Source organism: Mus caroli, unplaced genomic scaffold, assembly GCF_978045245.1.
Source record: "Mus caroli unplaced genomic scaffold, Mus_caroli_1 scaffold_1, whole genome shotgun sequence".
Classification (NCBI taxonomy): Eukaryota; Metazoa; Chordata; class Mammalia; order Rodentia; family Muridae; genus Mus; species Mus caroli.
In genome coordinates, this window is record NW_028227256.1 from 77,354,659 (window position 1) to 77,382,260 (window position 27,602).

Sequence of the window (27,602 nt, forward strand, 5' to 3'; positions counted from 1 at the left end):
AAGAGTGGATAAAGAAAAACTGGTACATTTATTTACACAATGATATACTACTTGGTTATTTAAAAACGAGGACATCATGAAATTTGCAGGCAAATGGATCCTGCAAAGAAGGACTCACTTATAGAGGATATTAGCCAGAAAGTACATGATAATTATGCTATAATCTTTAGACCCAAAGAAGTAACAGAAAGGGCCCAAGGAAGGATGATTGAATCTCACTCCACTTTTCTTCCACCTCCTCCTCTGAGTCCCCTCTCCCATTTTCTCCTTCTCTCTCCCAATCTTCCGCTCCAGCTCCCTTTATCTGCCCAATCATCAGCTCTCCTTTATTTTACAAATTAAGGTGGGAAGAAGGTTTACAGGAAATCACCTGAATGTTGACTCAATTCCTTGTTCACAACCCCTCAAAGGAGAACAGAATTAACTTCAAATATAATTAGCCCCAGGGGAATCCACAACAAGCATTAAGCATTTTACACTGTCAGGTCCATTTGCAGCCACCTTCTTTAAAATTTTAAATATGTCTCCTTCCAGGAATACTTAAGATCCAAAGCACTTAAAGTATTTCTCAAAGTCTAAACACACGTGCCAACCTATTTGCTACAGATGCCTCTGAAAACCTTTTCTACTCCAGCCACCTACACATTGAGCAAATGCATACCTGACTTCTTTCTTATGTAGTATTTACCTTGGAACTATTGTCTTTGTCATGATAAATCTTTACTGAAATTAGACTCTCTTTCTACATTGCTTTACATTTGCCTAAGAACAAGAGGAGGACTAAAAAAGTTAATATAAAAGTTAAGTCTTCTCAACTAGCTGCCCTACAAGCTTAAGTATCAACTTCCTTTCTACAACTAGCACCCTCCTCACATAAACATTCCCTAAATCATCTATGTATAGATACAACATTTAATACATTAATTCTGCTCACCTAAAATATGGGAGAAAAAGAAAATATCAAGACTCTCAGAAACTGGTTTACAGGTACAATTTCCTACCAAAGAGAGTAACTTAAAAAAAGAAAGAAAGGAAGCAAGTTATTTGTTCTACAAATAAGACTTTGCATTTGCAAATCAATTCAAAATAGAAAGTCATCTAAAATTTTAAACTCTAGCCTCTTCCTAGTTCCAATTTCGCCTTTGCTAAACTAGTAAAGTCAGAATTATAACCCACAGATCCAAGTATGTCAATCTAAAATTTGTAATGTACACAAAGCCCATGACAATAAAAAAAAAAAATCACAAAGCTAGTTTCTTTTTGGACTTAATGAAAAGGGTTTTACTTTACACACATTTATGCTTCAGATTGTGAGTAGTAAGCACCAGAAACTGTGTTTCCAAGTCTTAATGACCTAAATACGCCACCTAAATACGCCAACCGGGGTGGCTCACGCCCATCATCCTAAGTCAGGAGGCTTAAGATAGTCAGTCTACCTGGACTACACAGATTCTATCTCAAAACAAAGAAACAACCTGACATGACGGCGCGTGCGTTTAATCCCATCAGTGGGCAGAGGCAAAGGCAGAAATGGAGCAAGAAACAAGTGGGTAACCTGTGTTAAGGTTTAAGGCCAGTCTATTCTACACATTGAATTCTCTAAGCCAGCCAGGGTTATATACTCAAACGCTGTCTCAATAAATAAATGCATAAATATTAAAAGGGTAAAATTTTTAAAAGAAAATCACTGAAACAAGGCAAAGTAACAACAAAAATTTACCATACACTCCTTATTTTAAGATTAAGAAAGTATACATTCTAACCTCAGCTTCATTTTAGAAATCAATAAAGTCCAGAAAAGTCTAATAAGTTTTTCAACATCACTAGAAGCAAAATTAGCCTATTAACCTTGTAGGTTCAATTCTCATTTCTACTTTCCCCACTGTAGCTACATCTAAGTTACTTATTAAATAAATGCTCAGCAGAAGGCAGAATAATAATTTCCTTACTACAGGACAACCCTAGAAACTTGCCAGGTACATTTAGCATCCCAAATTGGGAGCGTCTAAGGAATAAGGAAATTCATCCTTGCAGTATCTACAACTGACAAGAAAAACGGTCACTATTTAAATTTAGAAAACCAAAGCTGCCTTTCAACATTTCTAAATTCCTTACACATCAACCATCAGGAGGTAACATTATACATGTAAGACCCCATGCATCTGAAAATCTCTGTGCTCTATAGCAATATACTGGAATATATTACTACCATCACTGGTATACATCATTATTATTTCTTCCTAGTCTTCAAGTCTCAAGCCCTCTTAATTCTCAAGCAACAGCACAAGTAGGATTTTAATACCCTATATAATAGCATGCCACCATCTTGTTTAGCCACTGTTGGCTTTCTAACATGCATATAGTTAAGAACCAAGACATCCTGCCACAACGTCAAGGTCTGGCATGATGGGTTTCTAACTCTCTCTTCAAGTTCATCTTGTCCTGTTCCCAGCACCTACCAATGCTTACACAAAATTTTCAGAGCAGATTTCCTAACAGTGAAGACTCTAGGAATTGGTAAAGGATGTCCTGGTTTTAAAATCAAGTTTCACTGGAATCCAACTAAGCATTCACTTACATATGGCATACTGCTGCTCTCTGTGCCTCAGGAGAAAAACTAAGGAGTGTGACAGAGACAGGTGCAGAAAAGCAAAAATACTATCTGGCTCTTTACAAAAAACATATATAGTAATTCTCTTGGTCTAGTAGTCTTCAACCATGCCTCAGGACTGCTCACCCATTTTAAACATCACCATTTCTTCAAATGTTCCTGATGGACCATGCAGTTACTCTCAGTATTTTTCCTCATGCTTTTAACTAAACATGCTTATTCCGTGGGTAGAAATAAAACACGTTCTGTTTATATATTCCTTACATCCAACTCAGAGTCTGGCAATTAAGAAATACCCAGTATGCTGAATTTACAAGGATACTTCTGAGGCACTCACAAACTAGTATGTAAAACTCCTTAAATACAGAAAACATCAGGAATACTTTTTAGCTGTACCGTCATTCCTTAGGAAAGGAGAGAATACAGCTGTGAGAAACTGATGTTTTCATGCTTACTAAAATACAGTATTTTTCTTCTGGGAAGACACAAAGACTAATATCCCATGTTCTGCTTTGTGTGAATTTCTTTGGGGCTCAGTTTCCTAGCAGGAAATATTCTAGAGATAGAATGCACAACCAGTGCTAGACTAGAGATAGTACTTGGATTATTTGTGCCTTTTTTTCTATTTTGGAAACATTTCTTAAATTAATAATTAACTACTTTAATAATTAAAATAGTAATTATAATTATGTCATTGTAATATAGTTAACAATCAAATTAATAATAGTAGTAGTTCTATGTCTTCTCTACAACATCTTTTCATCTACCTCCATTATCTGTACTCCTCTAACAAAAACATCAAAGTGCTCATTATTTTCATCACAAAAAATTCTAAGTACTAAAAACAACATTAAAAACAGCCTGATGACTCAATGTAAAAATTCAATTTCCTTTCAAGTCTTAAAAGATAGGTCCTGGTTAGACAATGACACTAATGTTTATCTATCCATCCCTTTACCTGCCTGCCTGCCTACCACCTCTTTACCTATCTACCTCTTTTCCTACCAATCTACTATTTATCTACCTTATTATGTTATTCAGATAGTTCAGGTAACTACAGACAAGAAAATGCAATGCAATACAATATAATAATATGGGTTCCATGCAGAATACACTCGTGGACATTATATCATACTTAGCATTGCCAAGATTTTTCTTCACTGAAGCAGTTGATACTTCCTACCTCCTGAGACAAGCATTTTGAGCTACTACTATATACTGACCTCTCCTATCCAATAACAGTTCTCCGTTGGTAGTGGCCCCTTCTATCTGTAGCTATTACTTTTTCTCCCCTAATAATAAAAATGAATATAAATAGAAAAACAAAACTAAAAGAAAGCAAAGATTCTAGCAGACATTCAAACCTAATTTATCTGAAACACAGAACAGATGTGAGGAGTCAGTACACTTTCTCATTAGAAAGGGCTTGTTAAATATGTAGAGAAAGAAAACATTTCAGATGGTAGGAATATACTATATATTGTGTATAAGAAAATCAGAATTTAGAGTACATATATTAAATTTTTAACTTTAAAATTTAGAATAATTAACTTAAACACACATCTCTCTGCAATGTGAAGACATAGCAGGGAAGAATCTATGTGCCAAGCAGACAAACAGCCCTCCCTAAAAAACAAATCTATGGATGTCTTAGTCTTGGACTATATAATATCTACAGATGTGAATGAAGAGTTGTTGTTCAAGCCATCTAGGCTGTTTGATATTTGTAATGGAAACCCAAGCTGAGACAACAGTTATGCACCTGCATTAAGCCTGCATTTCTCATGGCAGGATTATTCTTATGACTTATGATGAAGTATATAGTAATATATCAGAATCCAGAAATCATTTACTTATGCACTGACTTCACACTCTCACCGCTTTTCTTCTTACTTTTCCCATGAGCAAGTTTTCATCAACACATGCCTGTAGACTTTTTGAGTGTGTCCAAGTTACAAAGCATTGTTTAAAATAGCAATACTACAAATTACACCTTCTAACCAACTCCTACTAAAACCCTTCACTGATTCTTTAATATAATCTTCAAAATGATCATGTCAAGTATCTTCTCTCATTTTCAAAAAACATTATTTAATTCTGACATTCAACTAACCTGAAAGCCCCACCAACTCGGGCTGGGCCTAACACATAGTAAATGGAAAGAGGAAAAGAAGAAAAAGAAAAAAGTTATAATCATTAATATCATTATTCCCTAACAAATATGAGCCATTATTTTCTTAATTTATTTCTCCATCATTCTTGATCCCACATCTAAGAACTCAAGTATTCCAATCCACCACCCTTTGGTAGCTTTAAGCAAAATATTCTACTCTTCTTATCTTTCCTCTTTTTGTAAAAGTCTATCCTCTTAACTTAGTTTTCCTTATTTCTAACAACTACCTGTAAGTTTCTTCAACATTCATCCCTTTACTCTAGTCATTTCATCCTCTGAAACATAATGCTTACTCCTCAGTACATAATACCCAGTACCAAGTCTCCAGGTATAGTTCTGAGTTTTAAAGTCTATCTACAAACATGTACGAGTATTTGAAAATCTTATGGCTCACATGTAAAAGGTATTTTCCAATGATAAAAATTGTCAATATAACCTAATGCAAAACTTACCCTGCTGCAAGTTACTTTATAGACTGATGTTATAGTACTCCTACTAGATAAACCACAATTTTCCAAGCAAACGAATTTTGCCTGTCTCGTTTCTATTCACTTTTCTCATCTTTCCTTTTATTCAGATCTTTCAAGGTTTCTTCTGATTCTAATAAACACCATCTTGATTCTACATTTGAAACCTCATCCTCATAGCAGTAATCTCTAAATGTTTTTATATTGTCACACAATTGTACCTCTTAAGTCCTTCCACTTTTTAATTCAAATTCCTTAGTGATGCATTCAAATTTATTAAACTTTTCCTATGTTCTTTGCTATATAATTCTGTAATTATTATACTCCTCAGTCAGCATCCTCTTTTCCCCCTAAAAGTAACCAGTTGTTCTTTTAAAAACCATGTATGATCTGCTATACTAGACCTAGTGACTCCCAGTGCTAGGATGCAACCCTAATTCTTTATATAAAGACTTGGTCAAATTTCCTTTCTCATGCAATCTTACAGAGCTCAGGTTAATTTTTCTTTCACATAATCCCTAAGCTATATTTGCATAGGGCTTCACACTATTACTCAAAGTGTGTCATCTCTCACATCAAAGTAAAAACCACCCCACGAAGGAATTGTATACACTACCTCTGTGCACCTACTATATTTTTTTTTTTTTAACTAAAAAGAAAGCACAGGTATCTAACAAACTGCATGATGAACACAATCCTCTTAAAAGTCATGAAATACTAACCTACCTAGCTCATGTAATCTCTCCACTCCACCTTCCAGAGAAAGAAATTCTAGGACAGACAGGAACTGCTTGCAACCCTACAGTGATGACTCAAAGAACCATCAATGAACACTGAAACCACCGCATGGAAGTTTCTTCAGGACAGGACATTCACACAGTATCAAAATATCACTGAACAGATTACTTAGCAATTACAAAGGGAAAAATGGTACCTTTACAGTGAAGAAATCTGGCGGACACCAAGTGATCAAAGTTAACATCACCAATAATGGGATAAACTGACAGCATGTGCCTCCTGATGTGATGCACTGAGGACACAACATCACTTAACGTAATATTCCTGCCAAAAATGCACAACCTGAAACTAGTCATGAGGAAACAATCAGACAAGCCAAAATCTGAGGGACAATCTATAAATCAACTGACCTACAACCTTCAAAACTGCCAATGTGCAGGTAGACCAAGTCTGAGGAACTTAGTATGTGTGATCCTGGATTGGATCAGAAAAAAAAAATTACTGTAGAGGACATCTCTGCTACATAGAACAACCCGTGAAATCTAACATGGTACTGTACTAATGCTAAACTATCTAGTTCTCTTCATACCTCTTTGGTTATGTAAGACAACTTCCTTATTCATAGGAAACATGAAAGCTAATAATTTAGGATAAATGGAATGTAAACCTTATTCTCTAATTGTTCAATAACAATTACAATAAATAAAATACAGTAATAGACTGATTTGCAAAAAAAAAAGTGGCAAAATGTATAGGTTAAAAATGAGTTCATTTTACTATTCATAAAACATTTCTACCTTCCCTCCCCCAAAATATTCAAGAAATGAGTATCATGAAAAGTGTCAATCAATCTGTGATATGTCACATTGTATCTGACAATCTTAAAGCAACTTCATAATTGAAATTAGTTTTTTTGCAGTCTGTTCAAAATACTTTGTTAACCACTAAATTTATCTTTAAAGATTTTGTATTTACCACAAAACTTAGCTCAAATGAGTAGTCTATTTCAAGAGTTTGTAAAATGTTTGCTTCATTAATTATGATTATATATTCAAAACAGATCACAAACTTCATCTCTTCTCAACTATTATAAAATTGTGATTTAGCCTATTATAGGTTCTCAGTAAGGTTTTATAGTCACATGCTAAATATAGGCTTCATGTAGCCTTGGAAAGAATATCCTGGTCAAAATACAACAGTAAAAGGATTCTCTACAGTCAAAATTGTATTAGCAACAGTCCTGTAAATTGGGTACCTTATTTATGAGATGTTCAGTAACAACTTCTCTTAGTCCAGTGTAGAGCTTTTCTCCATGTTTATGCAAAACCATTGTATATGCATTTCTATAGAGCTCCTCAAAACTAAGACCACTGTTATTCTTACGCTGGATTTCTTGAATTGCATTTTTCAGAAGGTCCCAAATGCTGTTTACATATTTTTCATCCATGGTCATCTGTAATATCCAAGAGAGAAAAGGGAGAACAAGTTGAAAATAATTTTGTATTTGTTCATATCATACATATCTTGACTATGACTATAAACCTACAGTGATTTACAGGGACATTAACAACTGTTTTATCTTAGTAAAATAAGGGCTACATCTGAAGTTGCTTGAGCTAATAGAAACATTCTTATTCAATCATTCATAACATCCTCCATCCCTAAGTATACCAAAATGCTCTACTTTAAAATCACAATGGTTTATGTATCCACTAGTCACTTAGTCCTTTTTTTCAAAGTACTGAAAAATACAACCAGGAGACACTGTACAAACTGACCATATTCATCAACATTTCTGGTTATATGCCAATATAATCTGTTAATTCTTACACTCTAAGGACAGAGCAGGAACCAGAAGTAAACAGCACAAAGAAACACTGGACGTCAGGCCCCACCCCAGGCCTACACAATCAATCTGCATTTTAACAGTAACTCTAGGTGAAAAGCAGACTGTGAGGTCACCTACTGAAGGAGCACTTTGTTCACTATCACCTTTCTCATCATCACTGATTTTCCCTTTCCACTAAATCATTCCTACCTACATCCGAAATTATTAGGTTTGCATCTTAAAAACGCTATTTTCACAATCCTTTTATTACAACTTAACTTCTATTTACAGCAAAATAATTAAATAGCAAGAAATTGAAACAGTCCCTTGTATTCATTGTCTCCAAGTTCCATTTTCCAACCTTTAATCCACCTCAATATAACATTCACAACTCTTAAGTCTCTGGAACAAAGTCATCAGTAACTTTTACATTCATAAATCTAATGGTCAAAGTTCCACATGTCATTTTACTAGACACACAGCAGTATTTTGAAAGTGCTCACCAATTCTATTGCTTAAAACAAAAATTGAACTTGCCTTTCTTCCAAGCGCTATACCCACCCCGCCCCTGCCCCTTTCACTGGTTCCTAATTGGTTTGCTTCTGGTTCTTACTATCTTCAATCTTAAACTCAAATTCTAGAGAGAGATTTCATTTATTTCTATAGCTTGAAGTCATCCCCAAACTTCCTATATCCTACCTGGCCCTGTCTCTTGCACATTAATGATAGCTCCAGCTGCCTGCTCTGTTTTCTACCTGAATATCTACTAAACATCTCAAACTTCAAGGTTAAGACAAGTTCTAATTAATCTTTTCCCCACATTCTACTTGTCCTGCCATCTCTTCAAATTGAACACATTTACTTTTTCCTTTCAGGCACTAAGGGCAAACATCCTATCATCATCGTTGGCTATTCCTTCACATTAATTCCAATGCCAAATACAAATCTTTTTCTCTACCTTCAAAACACAAGCAGAACACAACCCTTTCACACTAGTTCCATTAACACACTCATGAAAGTGATCTCCTGAAAACAAATATCAAGTCCTTATCATTTACCTGTTCACAGGCCTCAAATGACTTTATTTCCCCTAGAGTTACAGTCAAATGTTTAGAAGTTCTCCCACAGAGCCTTATCTGATTCACCTCTCAACTTCATCTTTCCCACTTGTTCACTCTACTCTGTGCACAACTACATCTAAACTATTCTTTGGAAATAAACTTACGTTAGTTTTTGTGCTTCCTTCCCTCTGGAATGTTTTACTCTCAGACATATCTGAATGTCTCAAACCTACCGACTAACAACAATAAACTCTTAAATCGACATCTTATTTACAATAAGTATATCTACCCACTACTATCCCTATTTGCTCCTATTATTTTTCTTTTTCTGATGTTTCTTCTCTAAGTCAAATGTTAGTTAGCTTCATAAAGGTAGAACTTTTAAAATAGTCCCTAAGTAATACTTGGTACATAACAGGTATCTGTAGATTTTGACTGAGTGATCTTTCTGCTAATACTTGACCAGGAAACCCCTTTTTGTACTACAAAAATCTACTCAGTTCAGTATTTATATCCTGGGAGACACTAGTCAATCAATGCCATTCTGGCCTAACTGGGTAAGAATTACTCAGTCTAGAACTTTTTTCAAGTTATGTTTATGCATAAAAGTGTGTGGAAGGCCAGCACTCGGGAGGCAGAGGCAGGCGGATTTCTGAGTTGGAGGCCAGTCTGGTCTACAAAGTGAGTTCCAGGACAGCCAGGGCCATACAGAGAAACCCTGTCTCAAAACAACAACAACAACAACAACAACAAAAGTGTGAGGAAGGAAGTACAGAAAAAAAATCCTGTCACTTACTCTAGCTATAAAATAGCAGCTCAACTGAATCAAAAGGATCCTTACAGATAATTCAAGCTCAGTCTAAGAACTATAACATTTTAGGGTAAGCGGCATACAAAATGCAATATGTTGATACAGTACTTCCTTCCAATCACCAAATCTTTCTCATAAGAAAATGATAGCTCAGATACAAATGAGGTTTTACTCTCCTGATGCCTATCAATACTATAACAGAGACCTCTCATGACAAATAAGCATACAAAGATATAAAGAACAATTTTAATGAAAGAAAAACTTATTAACTATACAACATAAGCTAGACAAAATACAGATATTTCTACACAAATAAATTACTAAAGAGACTTCTAATATCAAATTATTCTCTTACAATTATGACAAACTACTTTTAAAATTTATAAAAGAGTTGTTTTACAATCCAAGGGCCAGAGGACAAACAAGTCACTGCTAATGATTAAAAAAAAAAAGACAAAAATAGACACTAAGAAATTACATAGTTTACCTCAAATCACCAAACATTACAAAATCCAAAGCAGTGGATTGACCTTCCATTTCACATAGTAGAGGAAAACAGGTAAAACACAATAAGCTGCAATAGTAAAGAGTGTAAGTTGTTGTCAGAGTTGTCAAAGTGGTCTTGATGTGCATCGAGGCTTCCTCACCATCAAGCCACAGGGCCCTAGCTAAATCATTGAACTCCTTTAGATCTTCATCTCCTCATTTTAAAAATAGGCTTAATAATATTATCTATCTCAGAGACTGTCATAAAAAGTAAATGCGAATGTCAGTAAGTTTAGCATGATTCATTCTTGGGCACAGTATAATTCCTCACAACAGAGGAGATTTAGCTGATAGAATCTCCTGAATTTTCTTATGTGTTCAAACAAAATTTAGAGGGTAGTTTTGAAGCTCTCTGTAAATAAACAGGTAAAATCTGAAACAAAAAGAGCATATCTATGTAAAATGGCTATTAGTGTTAGGCAGCTTTATTTCAAAAGCATTATTTCTCGATACTTCCTTCTGTTAATCCTAGCAATCATTTCAGTAATTTTCACCCCCACTTCTCTCTGGCTCTGTTCACTCCCTACAATGGTCCCTTTAAGCACCTTTATTCATTATTATAAGGCTACAACCACTATCCACAAATAGGGTTCAGATTGTAGATTGGTTGCAAGAAAATCTAAAGTTAAATCTAAAGTTTTCCGATCTGTATACAATATTTTGCAAATGTAAGTTGTATCCACTTCTTTTCTAGAGGGCAAGCACCTAATTTAACAGAATTCTCAATCTGGGTTTATTTTTGTCTCACTTCATTGTTAATATTTTTTACCCTAGTAAAGTCATAAAGATCCATGATTGCCCTATGCAGCCCCCAAATTCAGAGCGTCAGCTCAGATTTGTCCCAAAGCCTAAAACTGCTATTCTCAACTACCTGCTGCACATCTCCACCCAGCTCCAGCAACAGATTCTAGCTAATCATTTGCACATCCAAGTAAACTCACCACTATACACATGCTCAATTGCTATATTATTATTTTATTTAATCATGGCCTTAGGGCACTTAATTTTACAAATCAGAAGCATCAACTTACATTCTTTCCTATCAACCCTTCTATAGGGTAAGTGAGAAGGAGTACCATAAAGGGGACACATCCTTCCAGAGTCTGTTAAGATTTCTCAGTATATTTTCAGTCACAGAACCTCCTCCAACCACCTCTTTGCCAGTGTTGATTTTGTTTGTTTTACACTTACACACACAAAGTACTATTCTGTTCCACTTCTTCCACTGAACCATGAGAATCCTAAGGGACTTGTGGTTTTCTTCAATGTCACTTCAGTGGTAATAAAGCAGTAATTGACAAAAGAAGACTGTTTTAGCTAATATTACACTAATATATTTTGAAAATGTGAGCCAGTAATAGGCACAAGGATAATGGAAGAACAGTTAACATGCTTATCTGCAGCATCTAATTTTTCAAATAGCAAATGTCTTTTTCAAGTAGAAAGAAAGCATAGTAAGGGACAAACAACAGACTCCAAAATCTATCTATTTTCATACTTAGTCATTTATCTTACACATTAACAAAGACCCCAGAAATCTGGTTAATCATTGTTTTCATTATAAATGCTAGCTGAGAAAAACTAGTGGACTAGATAAGCCATTCAGGAAAAGGATCAACAAGCTAAAAATTTTCTTTCCCTAAGTAAACAAATCTAAGAACAAGACAACAAACAAAACAGGCTGTCAGTATATATTCCTCCATGATTTGGTCCTGGCATTAAGCACAACACTGGCAAAATAATTTTTACCAATAAGCTTTGATCTCTCACTCAATATTCATTTCATTAACTTTAACCACAGGAATATTAGGCTATACTTTATACAAGAAAATAAAAAAAAATCTTAAGGTTCTATCCTTTGTACATTAAAAAAAAACAAAACAAAACCTTTAAAGTAAAAATCTAAATCATTCTACCAGAATTTTAGCAGTCCCACTGATAACACTTATTTGCTTAAATTTGTTATAACTACAGATAAACTCAGGAGTTTTGACAACCAAAGCTTTTGAGGTGGAAAGTACATATATATGTACACATACACACACACAAATTAATGTCTACTATATACGTATAAATACCCTCAGTGTCCTGCCCCAAGTTCATGCTACAGAAAGTAAATTCCTTCAACAGAAAAAGCTTGTTTTTATAGGAAAGATACATAATTTTTCTTAGAATTTATAATTTCCTCATTAGGCAATAGCAATAAAAATAAATATCGACTTTAAAAAACTGTAATTGTTCATCTACACTTTCAAATAGCATAACCTTTAAAGGCTTGAGTTTGAAACCATCTTGACTCCACTGCAACTAGTCAATGTTTAGGTAGAAGAATTACATCATGAAACAAGTTAAATTTAAGATAAAACTGTATTCTTTTGTATACACTATGTACAAAGCACAACAAATTTCCAGTGTCTTGTGAATAATCTTCTACCAGAAATTTGGAAGAGTGGGTAGAAAAGGATGAAAATTCTAAACTCCAAGCAATTCAGAATTACACACACACACACACACACACACACACACACACACATGAAAAATGAAAGCATCAATACAGCTTCCTTGGTATACTTCTCTGAGTAATTACTGTATTTTTACCAACTACAATGGAAGCATTAGTTACTAATGCATCTCTCACTTAGATTCTAAACACCTGGGACTAGAAAGTGGTCTCTTTTCCCTTGTTACTGTATGCCCCAAAACATATACACACGGCATGATGACTAGGTGACATTAGCTAATATTGATAAAGGATCTTACTTGTTGACAGGATTAGATGACATATGGTAACAGCAATAACCTCATTTTTTTAGTACTAATGCCATAAATGTTAACCAGTAAAAACACAGCCAAAGATCCAAGCTTTGAGGCAAACAGCACAGTGTGAAGGCATTGAGTAAACAAGTTATTAAATGTTTTAACTTTCCTTGTCTACTTGAGGTGAAGGTAAGTGAGATGGTCTACTGAATGACAATAAGAACATTGATGAAAGTACACAGAACAGCATTGCTTGTTAATAAATGTCAAGTTGTATGTTTATCATCTCACAAACTTTTAAGTCATTTCTAGATTTCTCATAATAGTAATACAACATAAATCTTACATGAATAGTTGCTGCACTGCTTATGGACTTATATAAGTAAAGTTTGTTGAGGTTTAAGAAGATGCCTTTGGTAAATAGACAGTCTATCTATTGAAACATAAAGCTCACCAGTGGTGCTGTTTTCTTTGTTGATGCAGAAAAGGTTAAATCTCAAATAGTTGTTAGAGAAAAATACATGAAGGCATAACTTAGATCCCTATTTCCAAAATCTAAAATTAGGTGTTTTAGTAACAATGACATTATCATTAAAATTCCCATTAGCTGAAATAACTATTTTTTTTTAATAAGACAGCTTTCCAAATAAAACCTCTATGCATAACCAAATTGTAGCTACATTGGAGAATCAATTACACATAAACCAAAGAGAGAGAAAGGGAAAATAAATGCAGCAATGTAATTTGACACTATTATTACTTGGTCTTTGAATGGACTAACTGCAATCAATTATGGCAGTTCACGACCCACATACATTTATGCTACAGAATCTGTTTAGCCTTATCTAAAATGGTCAGTTCACCAACGAAGCATGCCAGAACTCAGCTAATGTCTGTACTGCTTCATCCGAGAACTCCGCCACCATCAGTGGAATATAGCATTCCATTTTTAAGAAAAATTGAATTCTGAAAGGCTAGTCTATATGAGACAAAATGTTTCACAAACTCCAAGAGCAAACAAGCATTACTGCCTAGATTTACATATAAAGAAACAAACATTCAGTGTAATTTCAGTGTGTTTAAGAGCTAAAATGTACCTTAGGTAAACCTCAAAGTCTCTTCATTTTACAAAGTAGGAAACAGGCTAAGTGGCTTATCAAAGACTGAAAAACTTTTTAGAGCAATGAAGGAGCCCCAAGAGTCCTTCAACTATATCATGTCAACTCATGTTGCCATACTGAGAAACATGTAATTTAAAAAGGCCAGTATTAACAATGAGTTAGTATGGCTACACACTCACTTCAGTCTAGTCCACAGAAACAAGCTTTTCATCAAAAACCAGATGTTAGTTGCTCTTCCATAATTCAAATAAGATGCAAATTCCTAGGTGAAACCATCTTATCTAGTCCTCAATTTCCTCATTTGTTAAACTGATAGCCAATTTTCTTTAAAGTCCTTGATATGGTTTGAAAACTTGTGTCTGCTCCAAAGATTTTTTTAACTATGAAGATACTGATAATAAGAACTGAGGATGTAGGTTATATGGGTGAATCCCTCATGGGTAGAATTAAGTAACCTTATAAAAGGACTCGATGAAGGGAGTTAACCCCCTTGGCCTTCTGCTTTCTGCCAAAGAGGAAAGAACAGTCCACTCTTCTGAAGTATGTGGCATCAAAGTATCACTTGGGAACAATGAACAACCTACACCAACTTAGGAAACCATGAAAGGTATGAAAACCATGATCATGGACTTTCCAGCCCCCAGGAATATGAGAAAATATATATTTGTTCTTCCTAAGTTGTCCAGTTTATGGTATACTGTTACAGTTTCTAAGACAGTTCTACATAGCTTTTTAAAATTAGGAACTAGGAAGATGGCTTAGGACATAAAATGCATTAGGACAAAAGTCTGGATCCCCAGCACCCAAGTAAAAGGCTGTGGTGCATACCTGTACCTCAGTGGCCAGTCAATATATCAATATAGTTGAGTAAGAGTGACTGTGTACTACCTAGTTTTATGTCAACTTAACATAAGCTAGAGTCATCAGGGAGAAGGGGACTCAGTTGAGAAAAATGCCTCTGTAAGACTGGTTTGTAGGGGATTTTATAGGTTAGTGACTAATGGGGGATGCCCAGCCCATGGTGAATGGTGCTATCCCTGGGCTACTGGTTTTGGTTGACTAAGCTGTAAGGAGCAACCCCTTCATGGATTCTGCCTCAGCTTCTAGGTTCCTGCTCTGCTGTTTGAGTTCCTCTCATAACAACTGGATATGAAAGTATAAAACAGATAAACCCTTACCTCCCCAAACTACTCTGACCATTGTGTTTTATCACAACAATAGTAACCCTGACCAGGACAGACGGTCTCATTCATAAATAAACAAGCAAGCAAAGTGGAGAAGAGACTGGAGAGACCCAACTTAGACTTGGGCATTACACACACACACACTACAAACAGACACTAGGAGAAAAAACAGAGTTGAATTTGGCTAATTTATTTATTATATTTATTTATTGTTAGCTTTAAGGAATTTGGTTTTTTTAAGTATATACTTAAGGTACACTATACTGTGATAAATGTAAGCTCCAGGGCTCCTGGATCTGTCACCAGCCAATATTTTAAACAACCTTAGAATTACGTTCCCAACATATTTCTAGTAAAAAAGCATACTATTTCCAGAATCTAACATTTAACGTATGTAATATAGCAGACAGGATCAACCTGTACTGCATGCATGCATGCCAGGCTAGATAGGAGTATGACCCAACACTTCTACAGATGACAATGCCATGTAGTGAGATCCAAAAGTTGGACAGTCCTACTAGTTTAATGGAAAACACTGTCTTTTTGAGTCAGACACTTGGATATGAATCCTGGCTCTATCCTTTTCTAGGTCTATCAGAACTCCAACTAGATTTATACAGGAGGAAAAAATGTCAACAAAAATTGTTTTTAGGATTTGAGAACAGCCAAAAAAATTAAAACAAAATCCAGAATAAAGTAGGTGTTCAACACTTAGTTTATTAATCTCATGAAGCAACTTCTCTTTGAGATGGAGTAACTGGGCATAAAGACGAAAACCGCATTTACTATTACTTGGAGAGAATGCATCAGTATCATAGGCTACTAGCTGTTTACTAACAGCTACTTTAGAGAATAACTTTCACTGTTTTAAAGTTCTCAGTGATCCTGCTTTGCTGTTTTAGAAGAGGATCACAAAGAAATGTTGTATTTTCCAAGGAAAGAAGATTCTATGACATTGTGGTTTTTTGCTCAGTAGTAACATTTCCCAGTTAAAGAACAAAATAAAATAGGTCCATTTCTTTTTCTCCATTATTCTAAGTCTTATCAACAAGTATTATTTAATTACATCAGACTTTCAGTTAGCTTTAGAATGCTTTCCAACAGCAAAAGTTATGTCCTAGTTAAGAGAATTACAGGGCTAGTTCTCAATTTCCTACCACTCAGGCAATAGAGCCCTGTTAAATAAGCTGGTGCTTAGTGATATTAAGGCTATGGCTAGCCTTTCTCAGTGAAATCTTTTACAGATTCCTGTATCAATGGCAATATGGAAGCAGTTCTAAATGACCAATGAAGACAATTCTGAAAACACCCTTTCTACTACAAACCCCTCCAGTCTTCTGCAATCTCTGTCTGAGTGTGACTACCCCCAGGAAAAACAAAAACATTTTTAAATGAACTTCTGCTTTCCAATTAACAACTCTTTCTTTAAATCTCCCAGTTACACTATTTATTAGAAAGTAATTTTTATACTATCTCTTATATTTATTCTGTGCAAAACTGTCCTTAGCTGTGCCATTTTAAGTATTAAGAAATGAACTAAAGAATATTGACTGTTGTTACTTCATTTACTGAATACTATCTACTCTGTGTTGTGTGTACTATTATAACAAGGCTAATGAAAAGAAAATCAATACAAAAGACTTGATGTTTCCTCTAAAAAAAATTATACTCCTAAATAGACACAAACAGACAGATCATTCTATCAGGAATCTTGGCTATGAAAACAAAATGAAATTGGTAATGAAGAAGACAAAGTTTCTTTTCACACCAGAGGAAAAGAGCTGAGTAATGATACATGTTCCAGAATATAATTAAATAGAAAGATTGCTGAAGCTTTGGGCTCCTGACACAAGTTTTTCTCCCTAGTGAGTGTGTGTGTGTGTGTGTGTGTGTGTGTGTGTGTAAGAACAACTGTTAGATTTCTTGAGGAGAGATAAAAAGAATTCTTAATAAACAGTTTTAAGTACAGTGATTAAAATTTAGAATAGCAGGGGCTGGAGAGATGGTCATGAACACTGACTGCAGTTCCAGAGGATCCAGGTTCAATTCCCAGTACCACAACTGTCTGTTAACTCCAGCTCCAAGGAATTTGACACCCTCATATATTCATACATGCAGACAAAACATAAATGCACAAAAATAAAGTAAAATAAAATTAGAAACTTTCTGAACTGCTGAGCTGGAACAGTGAGATCTTACTAGCTAGGCAACAAAGTCACTGAATGTCTGGCTAAATTAATGACCACTGTTTTTCAATTTTCTTCAGTATATCAGTCTAGAAAACAGGGGTAATGAAAACACAAAGAAGTGCTACCATCCAAGATGGTTTTGCACTAATACTTCTGTCTTTCACTCACACCAGGAATCCATAAGTATTTTAAATTAAACAAGTGAATATTCTGACATGCAATGGATAAAAAACAAAGACTTGAACTACAGATAATTTATGTGAAGTAGACACTTATTTCCTCAAAGTCTGAGTGAGCATGAGCCAAAATGATGGCTGTGGCAGTAAACAGCATTCTAAGTCCTTAATGAGTATAAGAAAAATAGGAACCTTAATTTAAGGTAAGCCTATCTCCTCAGAGCAAAGCTAAGAAAACAAGACAATCCTGAGCACATAGTGGAGTGGATCAGAATGTACAGTGAAGTGGGCTGAGGGACAGACAGGACATGCAAGTGTATCCTGGCAGAGTTGCCCTGGTATAGTGTGGAGTTCAGCTAAGATACAGAAAATACTGAAACCAGAGATTAAGACCTTTACTGTTGAATCTCATCTAATGCTGACCCTGGTAACACTACTTTTAAGTAATTTCTGTTTCAGACACTAAGGAGATTACCTTCTAAGAAAAATGATACAAAGACCATTAATTTTACTTACAGACTTTTACTTACAGACTCAAACACTCCAATCCACCATTTGCACTAAATTAATCAATTACTATTGTTTGGCTTAAAGGACTAGTTTAATTACTCACTACCCATGCACACTAAGTGCTAACTAAGTACTCCATGGTTTGAAAGGTTGTCTGGTACAAGCACTGGACAGAACTCACAATCTAAATGAGAAAAGATACAGAGCTTCAAGAATTAAGTTTAGACTGCTCAGCACATGAAAAACAAATTTTAGCTGTATTTCTACCTTGCTGTACAACCTTTATGGAATACATTTAAACTCTACTTATCTCAGTGATTCTAGAATTATAGATTACGCAGAGTCCAAGCTGCATTCTGTACAACAGAGAAAATAGGGACTTCCTAGAAGCAATCAAAATACCTGACAGTAGGGAAATGATTAGGCAAATGTGGGAATTGTGAAGTACCAGTGACTAAAATGTTTTCAAAATATAGTTATATGTACTATGAGAAGGCACTATTAAAAAGGAAGACTTAGTGGTTAAGGGCACTTGTTGTGAAAGATCTGGGTTCAACTCCCATTACCCACTTCCTCCAGCACCAAGCACACATGTGGTGCAAGCAAACTACACACATAAAATAATAAAAATGAAACTAATGTTTTAAAAAGGAATAAAGAGATGGAGATATAGTAGGTCATTGTTTCATATTTGCCAGGCATATGTGTAGCCATGGGTTCAAACTCCTAACACCCCCAAAAGAAATCAAACAAAAAGGCAAGATACAAAATAAAACCCAATTAAACTATGTAAATATACAGTGATATGAAACATTTAAAAAAAAATCTACAATTGTCAAAGCATATGTCTATTAATTACAAATCATATTTTAACCTTAATGATTCTTAGTGTTAATACTTTTGGGTTCATTTTAGAATAGACAAAAAAGAACATCACTTTATTAACTTAATTTAAAATAAAAATTATCCAATAACATAAAGTCTATCTGCTAAAGACAGACCTTTCTGAGAATCCTAAAAGAAAAAAAAAACACATTCTAAGTTCTCCATATTTACAATATAAAGAAAAGTAGTAATATTTCCAGTCATAATTCAATTATCCTTCCTGAACTGACCAAATGCTATTACTATTTCGACTAAGCTGCATTTAATGAATGATCTTCAAACAAGTGACTATTTTTTATGTGAATGATTCAACTTTATAAAGAATGTGCTATATGTGAAAGGCCAGACTTTCACATTAGCCTATATTGTACAAATAGGCTTTAAAATTCATGGAGCTGGAGAGTGGGTCAGTGAAGATGAGTGCTTGCTACATAAGGATCTGATTTCAGATCCCAGCACTCATGTAAAAAGCTGAGCATAGATGTATGAATAGATACCTGTAACCTCAGCTCTATGGAAGGCCAAAGGATTCCTGCGACTTGCTGGCTGCCAGCCCATCTTCAGGTTCAGTGAGAGAACATATCGCAAGGGAATAAGGTAGTGACAGACAAGGACATCCAAAGTTCTCTGACCTCCTCAAACATACCCACACAGACACACATGCCCACATCACACACATATTCCACACTCCTTCGTTCTCACTTGCATATATATATCCATTTGTACATATATACTAGAATTCAGCATGGGCATTAATTTTCTAGTCTTCTGAACTGCTGTTACATCTAAAAAGGCACTGTTGAATGGACTAGAGCAGAAGAGCTGACTAAGCACAATGTGTTTTGCTCTTGCAGAAGATCCCAGTTTGGTTCCCAACAACCAAGTCCTCAGTTCCCAACTTCCCATAGCTCCATCTCCAGGGGATCCATTACCCTCTTCTGGTCTCCATAGACATCTATACTTATGGGCATAAGCACACACATATAACAAAGTAATGTACTGGAGAAATGGCTCAATGGTTAAAAGCACCTACTACACCTGCAGATGACTCAGAACGAAGTTCCCAGAATGCATATGGTGGCTAGCAACCATCTGCAACTCCAGTTCCAGTGGATCTGATGCCCTCCCCTGACCTCCAAGGGCAACAGGCACATACATGATGCAAAGACATACAAGGAAGGAAGCAACACTCATGTACATAAAAAAAATTTTAAAGATGAAAATTAATATTATGCTTTTTATTTCCTTTTCCTCTTTTGCTTTCTAATTTCTAAAGCAAGGAAACATTAACTGCTATTAAGTCGAAAGCATAAGTCTCAGTGTAAGCAACATTTTGATACACCTTCCTACATAATTTCTCTAAGAAACAGAGGATGAAAATAGATTTACAGTTAATTCCTGGCTTTGTGTGAATAAACTGTTATTCTCCTATATATACAGTCCAGATACTTCTCTGTACTAAGTACCTTCTCCAGGAAATAAACCTATCATGAAGATCAAAGATGTCCCTGGCAAGTACTTTTGTAGCTAGAAATAGAAGAAACATCAACTATATACCAAGTCCTCATCTCTTCATGCTCTAATGTCTGTCATGAATGATCTTAACATTTCATAGATTCTTCCATCTATGATCTGTCACTTTGTAGGCATCATTTGCTGACCATGTTGCACAGGTGAAATTCATCTGCAATCATGGAGATTACATTGAGTCGTCCCTGTTATGATTTAGCAAGCTGTATAAACTATGAACTGACATTACTTCTAGAACTCCATGGTAGCACTTTTAAGAGAAAGGTCAGAAAGTAGAAGTGATTTTCAGTGTCTCCTAAATCTAAGGATAGTATTTTCATTCAAGAATCACATCTTCAATTCCAATCAAGCCTGTTAAAGCCCATGGGGACAAAAATTCTGGACAATACAACCAGGAATGGCTTTTCAGAGAAAGGTTAACTCAACGGACTATACAGAGCTGAGATTGTATGAATTAAGACATGTGGAAAAAGTGAGGAAAATATCTTTTCCAAAGGAATTGCTTAGCCCAAATCCATACACAACCTCCCTTCTCAATAATGTTCTGTAGCTCCAACTTATAGTTTGATAACAAACTCAAAATATTATCAATAGGGGCTGGAGAGTGGTGCAGTAGTTAAAAGTATCCCTTGCTCCAGCAGCATATCAGAATTTTGGTTCCCAGCACTGGAATGGGTAGCTCACAAGGGCCTATAATTCCAGCTCCAGGGTATTTGACTCCACCCTCTGCAGGTACCTTCAGCATTCATATGTACAATTGAACACAGGCGTAATTTAAAAATCTTCTTAAAATAATGACCAACAGAAAGATGTATAATAAGCTATATGCTACATAATGAAGGGAAGTCTAAAAATTAAGAGACTTTTTCTGACAACAGTTAAAAATACAGAAAATTTTAATCTTGTAAATAAATTTTGTAGGTTTAAACTGAGGGAGGGGGAAAAAACTTAAACTATACGTTAAGCTAATGTGGTGTAACTTTTATTCTGCTTAAAAACGTGAAAGCAAACTTAAAATATGCACTAAAAAAAGTAAGAGAACCTGTTTTGGTAGAACTCTAATAAAGTACTTTTTTGATAAAATACTCATCTATATATGAAATATATTCTGTAAGTTAACTTACCACTATTGTACAGTGAAAACTCAAACAAGTCTAAACTTACTTCATTCCTTTTATACATCCATTTTATAAAAAACCTGGAACGAGCAACTGCCATTACTTATAGCTAACTACATATCCACATGGTGTAACACATAACAGTTGTAGGAATACGCACCTGTAATAAGCATAAATGGTATTTTTTTGTGTATGAAATACTATGTATTTTAACTTCTAAGAATCCAAGTGGGTTGTACTTATATACAAGACATCTAATCTGAATGAAAGCAATTCTGACAGCCTAATGGACTCACTTCCCAGAACTCAATGAAATATCACTGGAGCATTATTTAGCCTCAACAATAGCCAATTATTTCAATGGGAACAACCTATGGTTATTTATTTATGAACTAGAAAACAAACAAAAAACAAAACAAAATCTCAGTTTCAGTACTAGCCTATCACACACTAATACCATCTTCCTTCAGCTAATGGTACAAAATTCTCTTACTGCTTCTAATCCATAATGCTAGCTCCAGAAACCACTGATCTTTTCCTTTTTCACATCTACTGCTAAATCCTAAAGCTCTAGGAATAAACAGTGCCTGCATACAGTACTCAGTATATCCTGACCAATGATGGGGAGAGGAAAACAGGTCCAAGTAGAGAAACCTAGAGGTCAAAGAGCTGCAAACACAGATAAAAGGTACAACAGGTTACTCTGAAAAATATTAACTGGTCAAATATAAGCTCTTTCACGTTTTACCAAACAACAAAGACTCGGAAAAAAGAAATTAAAACATAAAAAAAAACCAACCATGTCTGAATTCTGCTTAAAAAAAAAAAAAAAAAAAAAAGAGGGAAGGATGTGGATTTGACAATCACTTGAGTGGTTGATTAGGTAGGGAAATTATTCAAGCTCATAAACCTGGCCCACTGTCCAATTACAAAGGAAAACATAATAGTTACCTTTATTGGCACTGTTTCTAGCATTTCTCACTTTCTGATGTAATCTCTTATTTACTTAGAAAAATCGTTCATAATGCAATTAATATTAAAATATCTCATCCTCCTGATTATACCCTACATGTTTACATAGAGCCCATTTATTTACATAAAGGTGCAAGTTTTTACATGCTGACATGTCCCTTGCAAAGTCACAATTCTGCATCGCTTGTACACTTGTTTGGGATGAGGAATTCAGAGGCCCTCAAGTTCTCCAAGGCAAAGTTACTTAACTCGGACAATACTATCGTGGTCTTTCATTCCTCACAGCAAAGGGTACTTCAGGAAAAGCCTGTTCAAAAAGTGATGACAAAGGCCCCCTTCCCCTCCCACACGACAGAATGCTTCTGAGTCTTAGAAGGGAAAAACAACCTCCCCCCGTTTTTCTTTTACAATTCTGCTCCACTGATGGTTTGTCTATTTGACATTTACCTGTCACTGTAGCGACATGAGCAAGTACGTCCAGTTTGTTACAACAGGACATTTTAATTGCCTGCCACTGGCTATCTGATCGAGGCATGACATCCAAAGTTACATACTACTCCATCTACTAAACACCGCAAGCCTATGACTCAACGTAACGCCAAGAGGAAAAGTTTCTGAAGAGCAAACGTTTGTTGTCGCTAAAAACGTACAAGGTAAAACAAGCCCGAGTGGCAACTATTTTGGGGGACCTCCTTGACTAAGACACGGAAAAGCAAGAGTCCAGCTCGTGCTGTGCCTAGCCCTCCAAGAAGTGGAGGGGCGATTCTGAACCGGAGTGGGTCAAGCGCTTAGGAGGCTTGCAGGATCAAGGATGCTATAAATACTATGCTCGGTGCTCCTAGTGTTTTGCCAGTGGGCATTTCTAGCATCTCTGTCAGTGAGTGGGGCAGTGGGATGGCAAGACCGCCCCTGACTACGGAGTCGAGCAGAGGTGGATAGTCCTCCCCACCACAGTAAAAGCCGAGCCGGCTCCTTCTGGAAACCACACGCTAAAAGTTACACACACGCCCCACGCGACGGGTGCGGCGGCCACAGCGCGCATCCCCTCAGGGCCGCGGCCCCCGAGGCCCGAGCGAAGGGGGCCCCGGGGCGACCGGGGCCCGGGGAACGGCCCGGGAGGTGGCCGCCCCGGCCCCGCGCCGCCCCGTTGCCGGGAAGCCTCGCGCTCCGCCACCGGCGGCGGCCGTGGGGGGAGGGGAGGCCGGCTGCGGCCTGTTGGCGGAGTTCAGCCCGGGCCTCGCGTGCGGCTCCCGGCCGCGGCTCCGGGTCCCGGGCGGCGAGGACCGACTCACCGGAAAGGCCCGGATCCGCATCTTGGTGTCCTTCCGGCTGCCCGTGCCTTTGCTCAGATTCGACATGGTGCTCGGCCCCTCCCCGGCGGCGGCGCTGGCGGCGGCGGCGGCTGCGGCTCGCACTCCGAGGCGCCGGTGTCACATTGAAGGCGGGAGGGCAGCCGCGGGGCTCGGCGGGGGGCGGCGGCGCGGCCCCCGGGCTGGGCTGGGCGGCGGGCCGGCCCCTGGGCGGCCGCGGCGGCGGGGGCGGCGGCTCGGGCTCGGGCGGCTCGGGCTCGGCCGGGGGCTGCGCTGGCGCGGCGGCTCCGCGGGCTTCCCCTCGCGCCGGGCTCGGCTCCCTTTATCGCGCTCCTCCGCGATGGCGGCGGCGGCGGCGACGGACAAACATCTCACTGCGCAGGCCGAACGTCCTCCTCCTCCTTCTCCTCCTCCGCCTCAGCGAGACGAGATCCGGCCCAGAGGGTGGAGGGGGGAGGAGGGAGGGAGGAGAGCGGAGAGTGGAGAGATGGGGGAGGGGGCGGGAGGACAGGAGGGGAGGCGGGAGGCCACGGCGGGCACGTCAGATCTCGCGAGATCGGGGCGGGCGCGCGGTCGGGGGCGGGGTGGGGCGAAGCCCGGGAAGGGAGGGCGCCGGGAAAAGGGGGGCTGAATGGGGGGGTGTTAAGGAATGGGCGTAGTCAGCGCCCTGGGGGCGGGAAAGGGGGCGGGGCCTGGAGCAGGAGACGTAGGCTGCGTTTTTAAAAGAGGAGCGTCGGAGACCCCAGTAGGCTGAGGTGGCTTCTGATTGGTGGAGCGCGAAGGTGATTGGTCACGTGGGTAGTGGGCGGGGGAAGTTCCGGAAGGGGGAGAGGGGAGTGTTATGTTGTGGGCTGGCGGGGCTGAGCTTGGCCCTAGCAGGTAGTCCTGGGAAAGGGCGTGGGATGCGAGGAGGAAGGTTCTAGGTCCTAGAACTGCTCCTGTGTTTTTCTAGGGCACGTGGCCTAGGGATTGGTACTTGAGCCCAGCCAGAAACTTGAAAGCAGGGTTTGTGCTTGAGTTACCTGGAGACTATGAAACCAGTGTCCTGTATTTAGCTAGGTGTTGCAGCGCCTCAGGATCAACCCGGCTTTCTTACACTGCACAAGCTCCTGGGTTTGTTCATTACTTGATACATTCTGGAGGATCCAGAGCCCACTAATGTTAAAACCCGGTTTTTGTTTGTGTCGAAATAAAACAAATGCCTAATAAACTACAATATTTGTGTTAAACATACTACCATTTCCAAGAGCAGGATAGATCATTAAAACCAAAAGCACCGCGAAATCAAGTTTGCTGTAGGTTTGGAGACATTTTTCTATTTGTTCGGGGACTCTTTAATCATCCTATAGTCGAAATGTCCAATTCGACTGCTTTTGGCTTCTAATTCAGTATGAATTCTACATCTACCTTACATACTTGCTCAATGTTTGTTTCCAACACCCCTGGGAAATCTGAGATTCTCCCAAAGTTTCTGATCTTCCCATTTTGAGTGAACTGTTGCTAGGATTAGCACCTACAATTGAAAGTGGTGGCCCATGACCTTTAATCCCAGCACTTGGGAGGCAGAGGTAGGTGGATTTCTGAGTTCGAGGCCAGCCTGGTCTACAGAGTGAGTTCCAGGACAGCCAGGGCTACACAGAGAAACCCTGTCTTGAACACCCTTCAAGCCCCCCCAAAGGGTAAACTTGATAAAGCTTGTTTATTTGTGGTTGAATTGACCCAAAATTATTTATAATGACTAAGCTTAGAGAGTTAAGCTAAAAATAAAACATCAAGAATGGGTTAAGTAAAACAAGGAAGGGCTCTGATGAATATAGTAAGTGATGCATAGTTGTTTATAACTAGTATGCTAATTGATTGCCATTTCCATAATTACCAGAATATAAAACCCATTTCTATTGGCTGTCCTATCATATGGCTCTATTTCTTATTACAATATACATTCTTGAGCCATTGGCTTTAATCTAAGCTCTGCCACTTTATCAGCTTTCCGGAAAGAAAGAACTGCATGTTCTCTCTCATGAGAAAAAGCCAATAGTATTTGTAATATGTGGTCAAATCTGCATGTGGGTATGGAGAAAGAAGCAACCTTGGATATAAGAGTATCAGGAAGGACTGACTGCAGGTAACGCACGCAGTTATGAAGGTATCAGGAAGGACTGACTGCAGGTAGTGCACACAGTTATGAAGGAGGATTAAAAAATCTTAATTTTAGTTAGAATGCTGTCGTGGATCTTGTTTTGTTTTTTTGTTTTGTTGCTTTTGGTGGTGAATAAGTGCAGGAATAGTTAAAGTGTAACATTTTTATGTGCAGCTCCACAGCTTCCTTTCTAAATGCCAAGTTCTAGCTGTTTCAGAAGTTCCTGGAGTCTTATGCAGGTGATGCTTTTATCTGCAAGTTTTTAAAAAAGTAACAAAAACTATTCTACATTGAAAGGTTTAGCCTTATGAAAAACAGTGCATTACCCTAGTCTTTCTCATTTTTCCATGAACATGGGGAACCACCCAAAGCCAGAATAGAGGAATTAACTACCTTATGACCTATGGCTACTCACTTGCAAAACTATATAACTACTTTCATTTGTTTTACAAACACAGATTTCCATGTTTGTGTTACTTAAGCAAAATTTAAATACATTTAAAAGAATCACTCTTTGGATTTTAACCACCAAAAAAACTACCAAAAAATGCTTCAAAATTAATCTCATTGAGAAATTTGCTGATTTGTCCATTGATTTGTTTAATCAAATATTTACTAAATTGCTAGTATAGATGTGAAGTACTAGAATAAATGAATGAGTTGAGACCCACCATCATAGAACATAAAAGTCCTTTTCTATATCTCAAAATTAGCAACCACAGTCCCAAGTTGAACAAAGCAATAATTTACTGTGTGCTTCCGCTCAGAAATCAGAGATTTGTTTTCTTTCTAGGGAAGCAGCATCCTCAAAAATATATATGAAAAGACTTCTATATCTGTAGACTATTTTTCTATGCCCCATGGTGGTCCCTGACTTCCAATAGAAGATGACCTTTCAGATATTATCTTTTGTGCAAGCAGCCACCTTCCTAGCAGAGCAAGCACAGTGCAATGGAAGCACACTAGATCTTGCATGCCTGACAATTATTATTCCTACTCTTGCTGACAGTGTCCTGACACAGGGAAACGGTGGCCTCAGTTCCATTATCCAGAGGAGGACATGCAGTCAGGCAGGTCAGGCCAGGCAGCTGGGTGAGCCAGCCCCTCATCTAAGTCCCAGACTGTAAAAAGCACCATAAGGTATGAAGAGCCTATGACAGGGAATAGCAGCCTCTTCTTGGCCATGAGTCTCTAGGTATCCAGGAAACCAAGCCATTGTAATCACTGCTGCAGACTCATGTGTTTGATTGCAAAGATACTGGTTACTAAATCAGCTTACAGCCTACCAATTCAATTAGCATTTTATGGTTTTGAATGGACCAAGACCATGAGAAGGGAAGTTTTATGCTTTTCAGATTAGAAGACAAATAGAGAGTCCCAACTCCTTGCATGATGGAGCTAGGTCTTCTTACTTTCTTTGTCTCCTTATAACTAGTTCAGGTCAAAAGTTGCTCCGATGCCTGGTAACTGTGTGT

General features: G+C 37.6%; 1 protein-coding gene across 4 annotated transcripts in view; it reads right to left on the reverse strand.

Moving 5' to 3' along the window:
* Nucleotides 1–24,187, reverse strand: part of Cul3 (cullin 3) — a 72,401-nt gene extending 48,214 nt beyond the window's left edge. Inside the window, exons 1-3 of one of the 4 annotated variants that reach the window (XM_085838627.1) lie at nt 23,970–24,187; nt 7,245–7,442; nt 6,186–6,281 (exon numbers count right to left, since the gene is read on the reverse strand). In XM_085838627.1, the coding sequence (XP_085694753.1) occupies nt 6,186–6,281; nt 7,245–7,442; nt 23,970–24,035 (360 nt within the window). In that variant the 5' untranslated portion in view covers nt 24,036–24,187. Of the gene's footprint in view, nt 1–6,185; nt 6,282–7,244; nt 7,443–23,969 lie in introns of those variants that run through there. The other 3 variants (XM_021158420.3, XM_029470984.2, XM_029470778.2) reach the window with 3 other exon arrangements.
* Between the last annotated feature and the right edge of the window lie 3,415 nt (nt 24,188–27,602).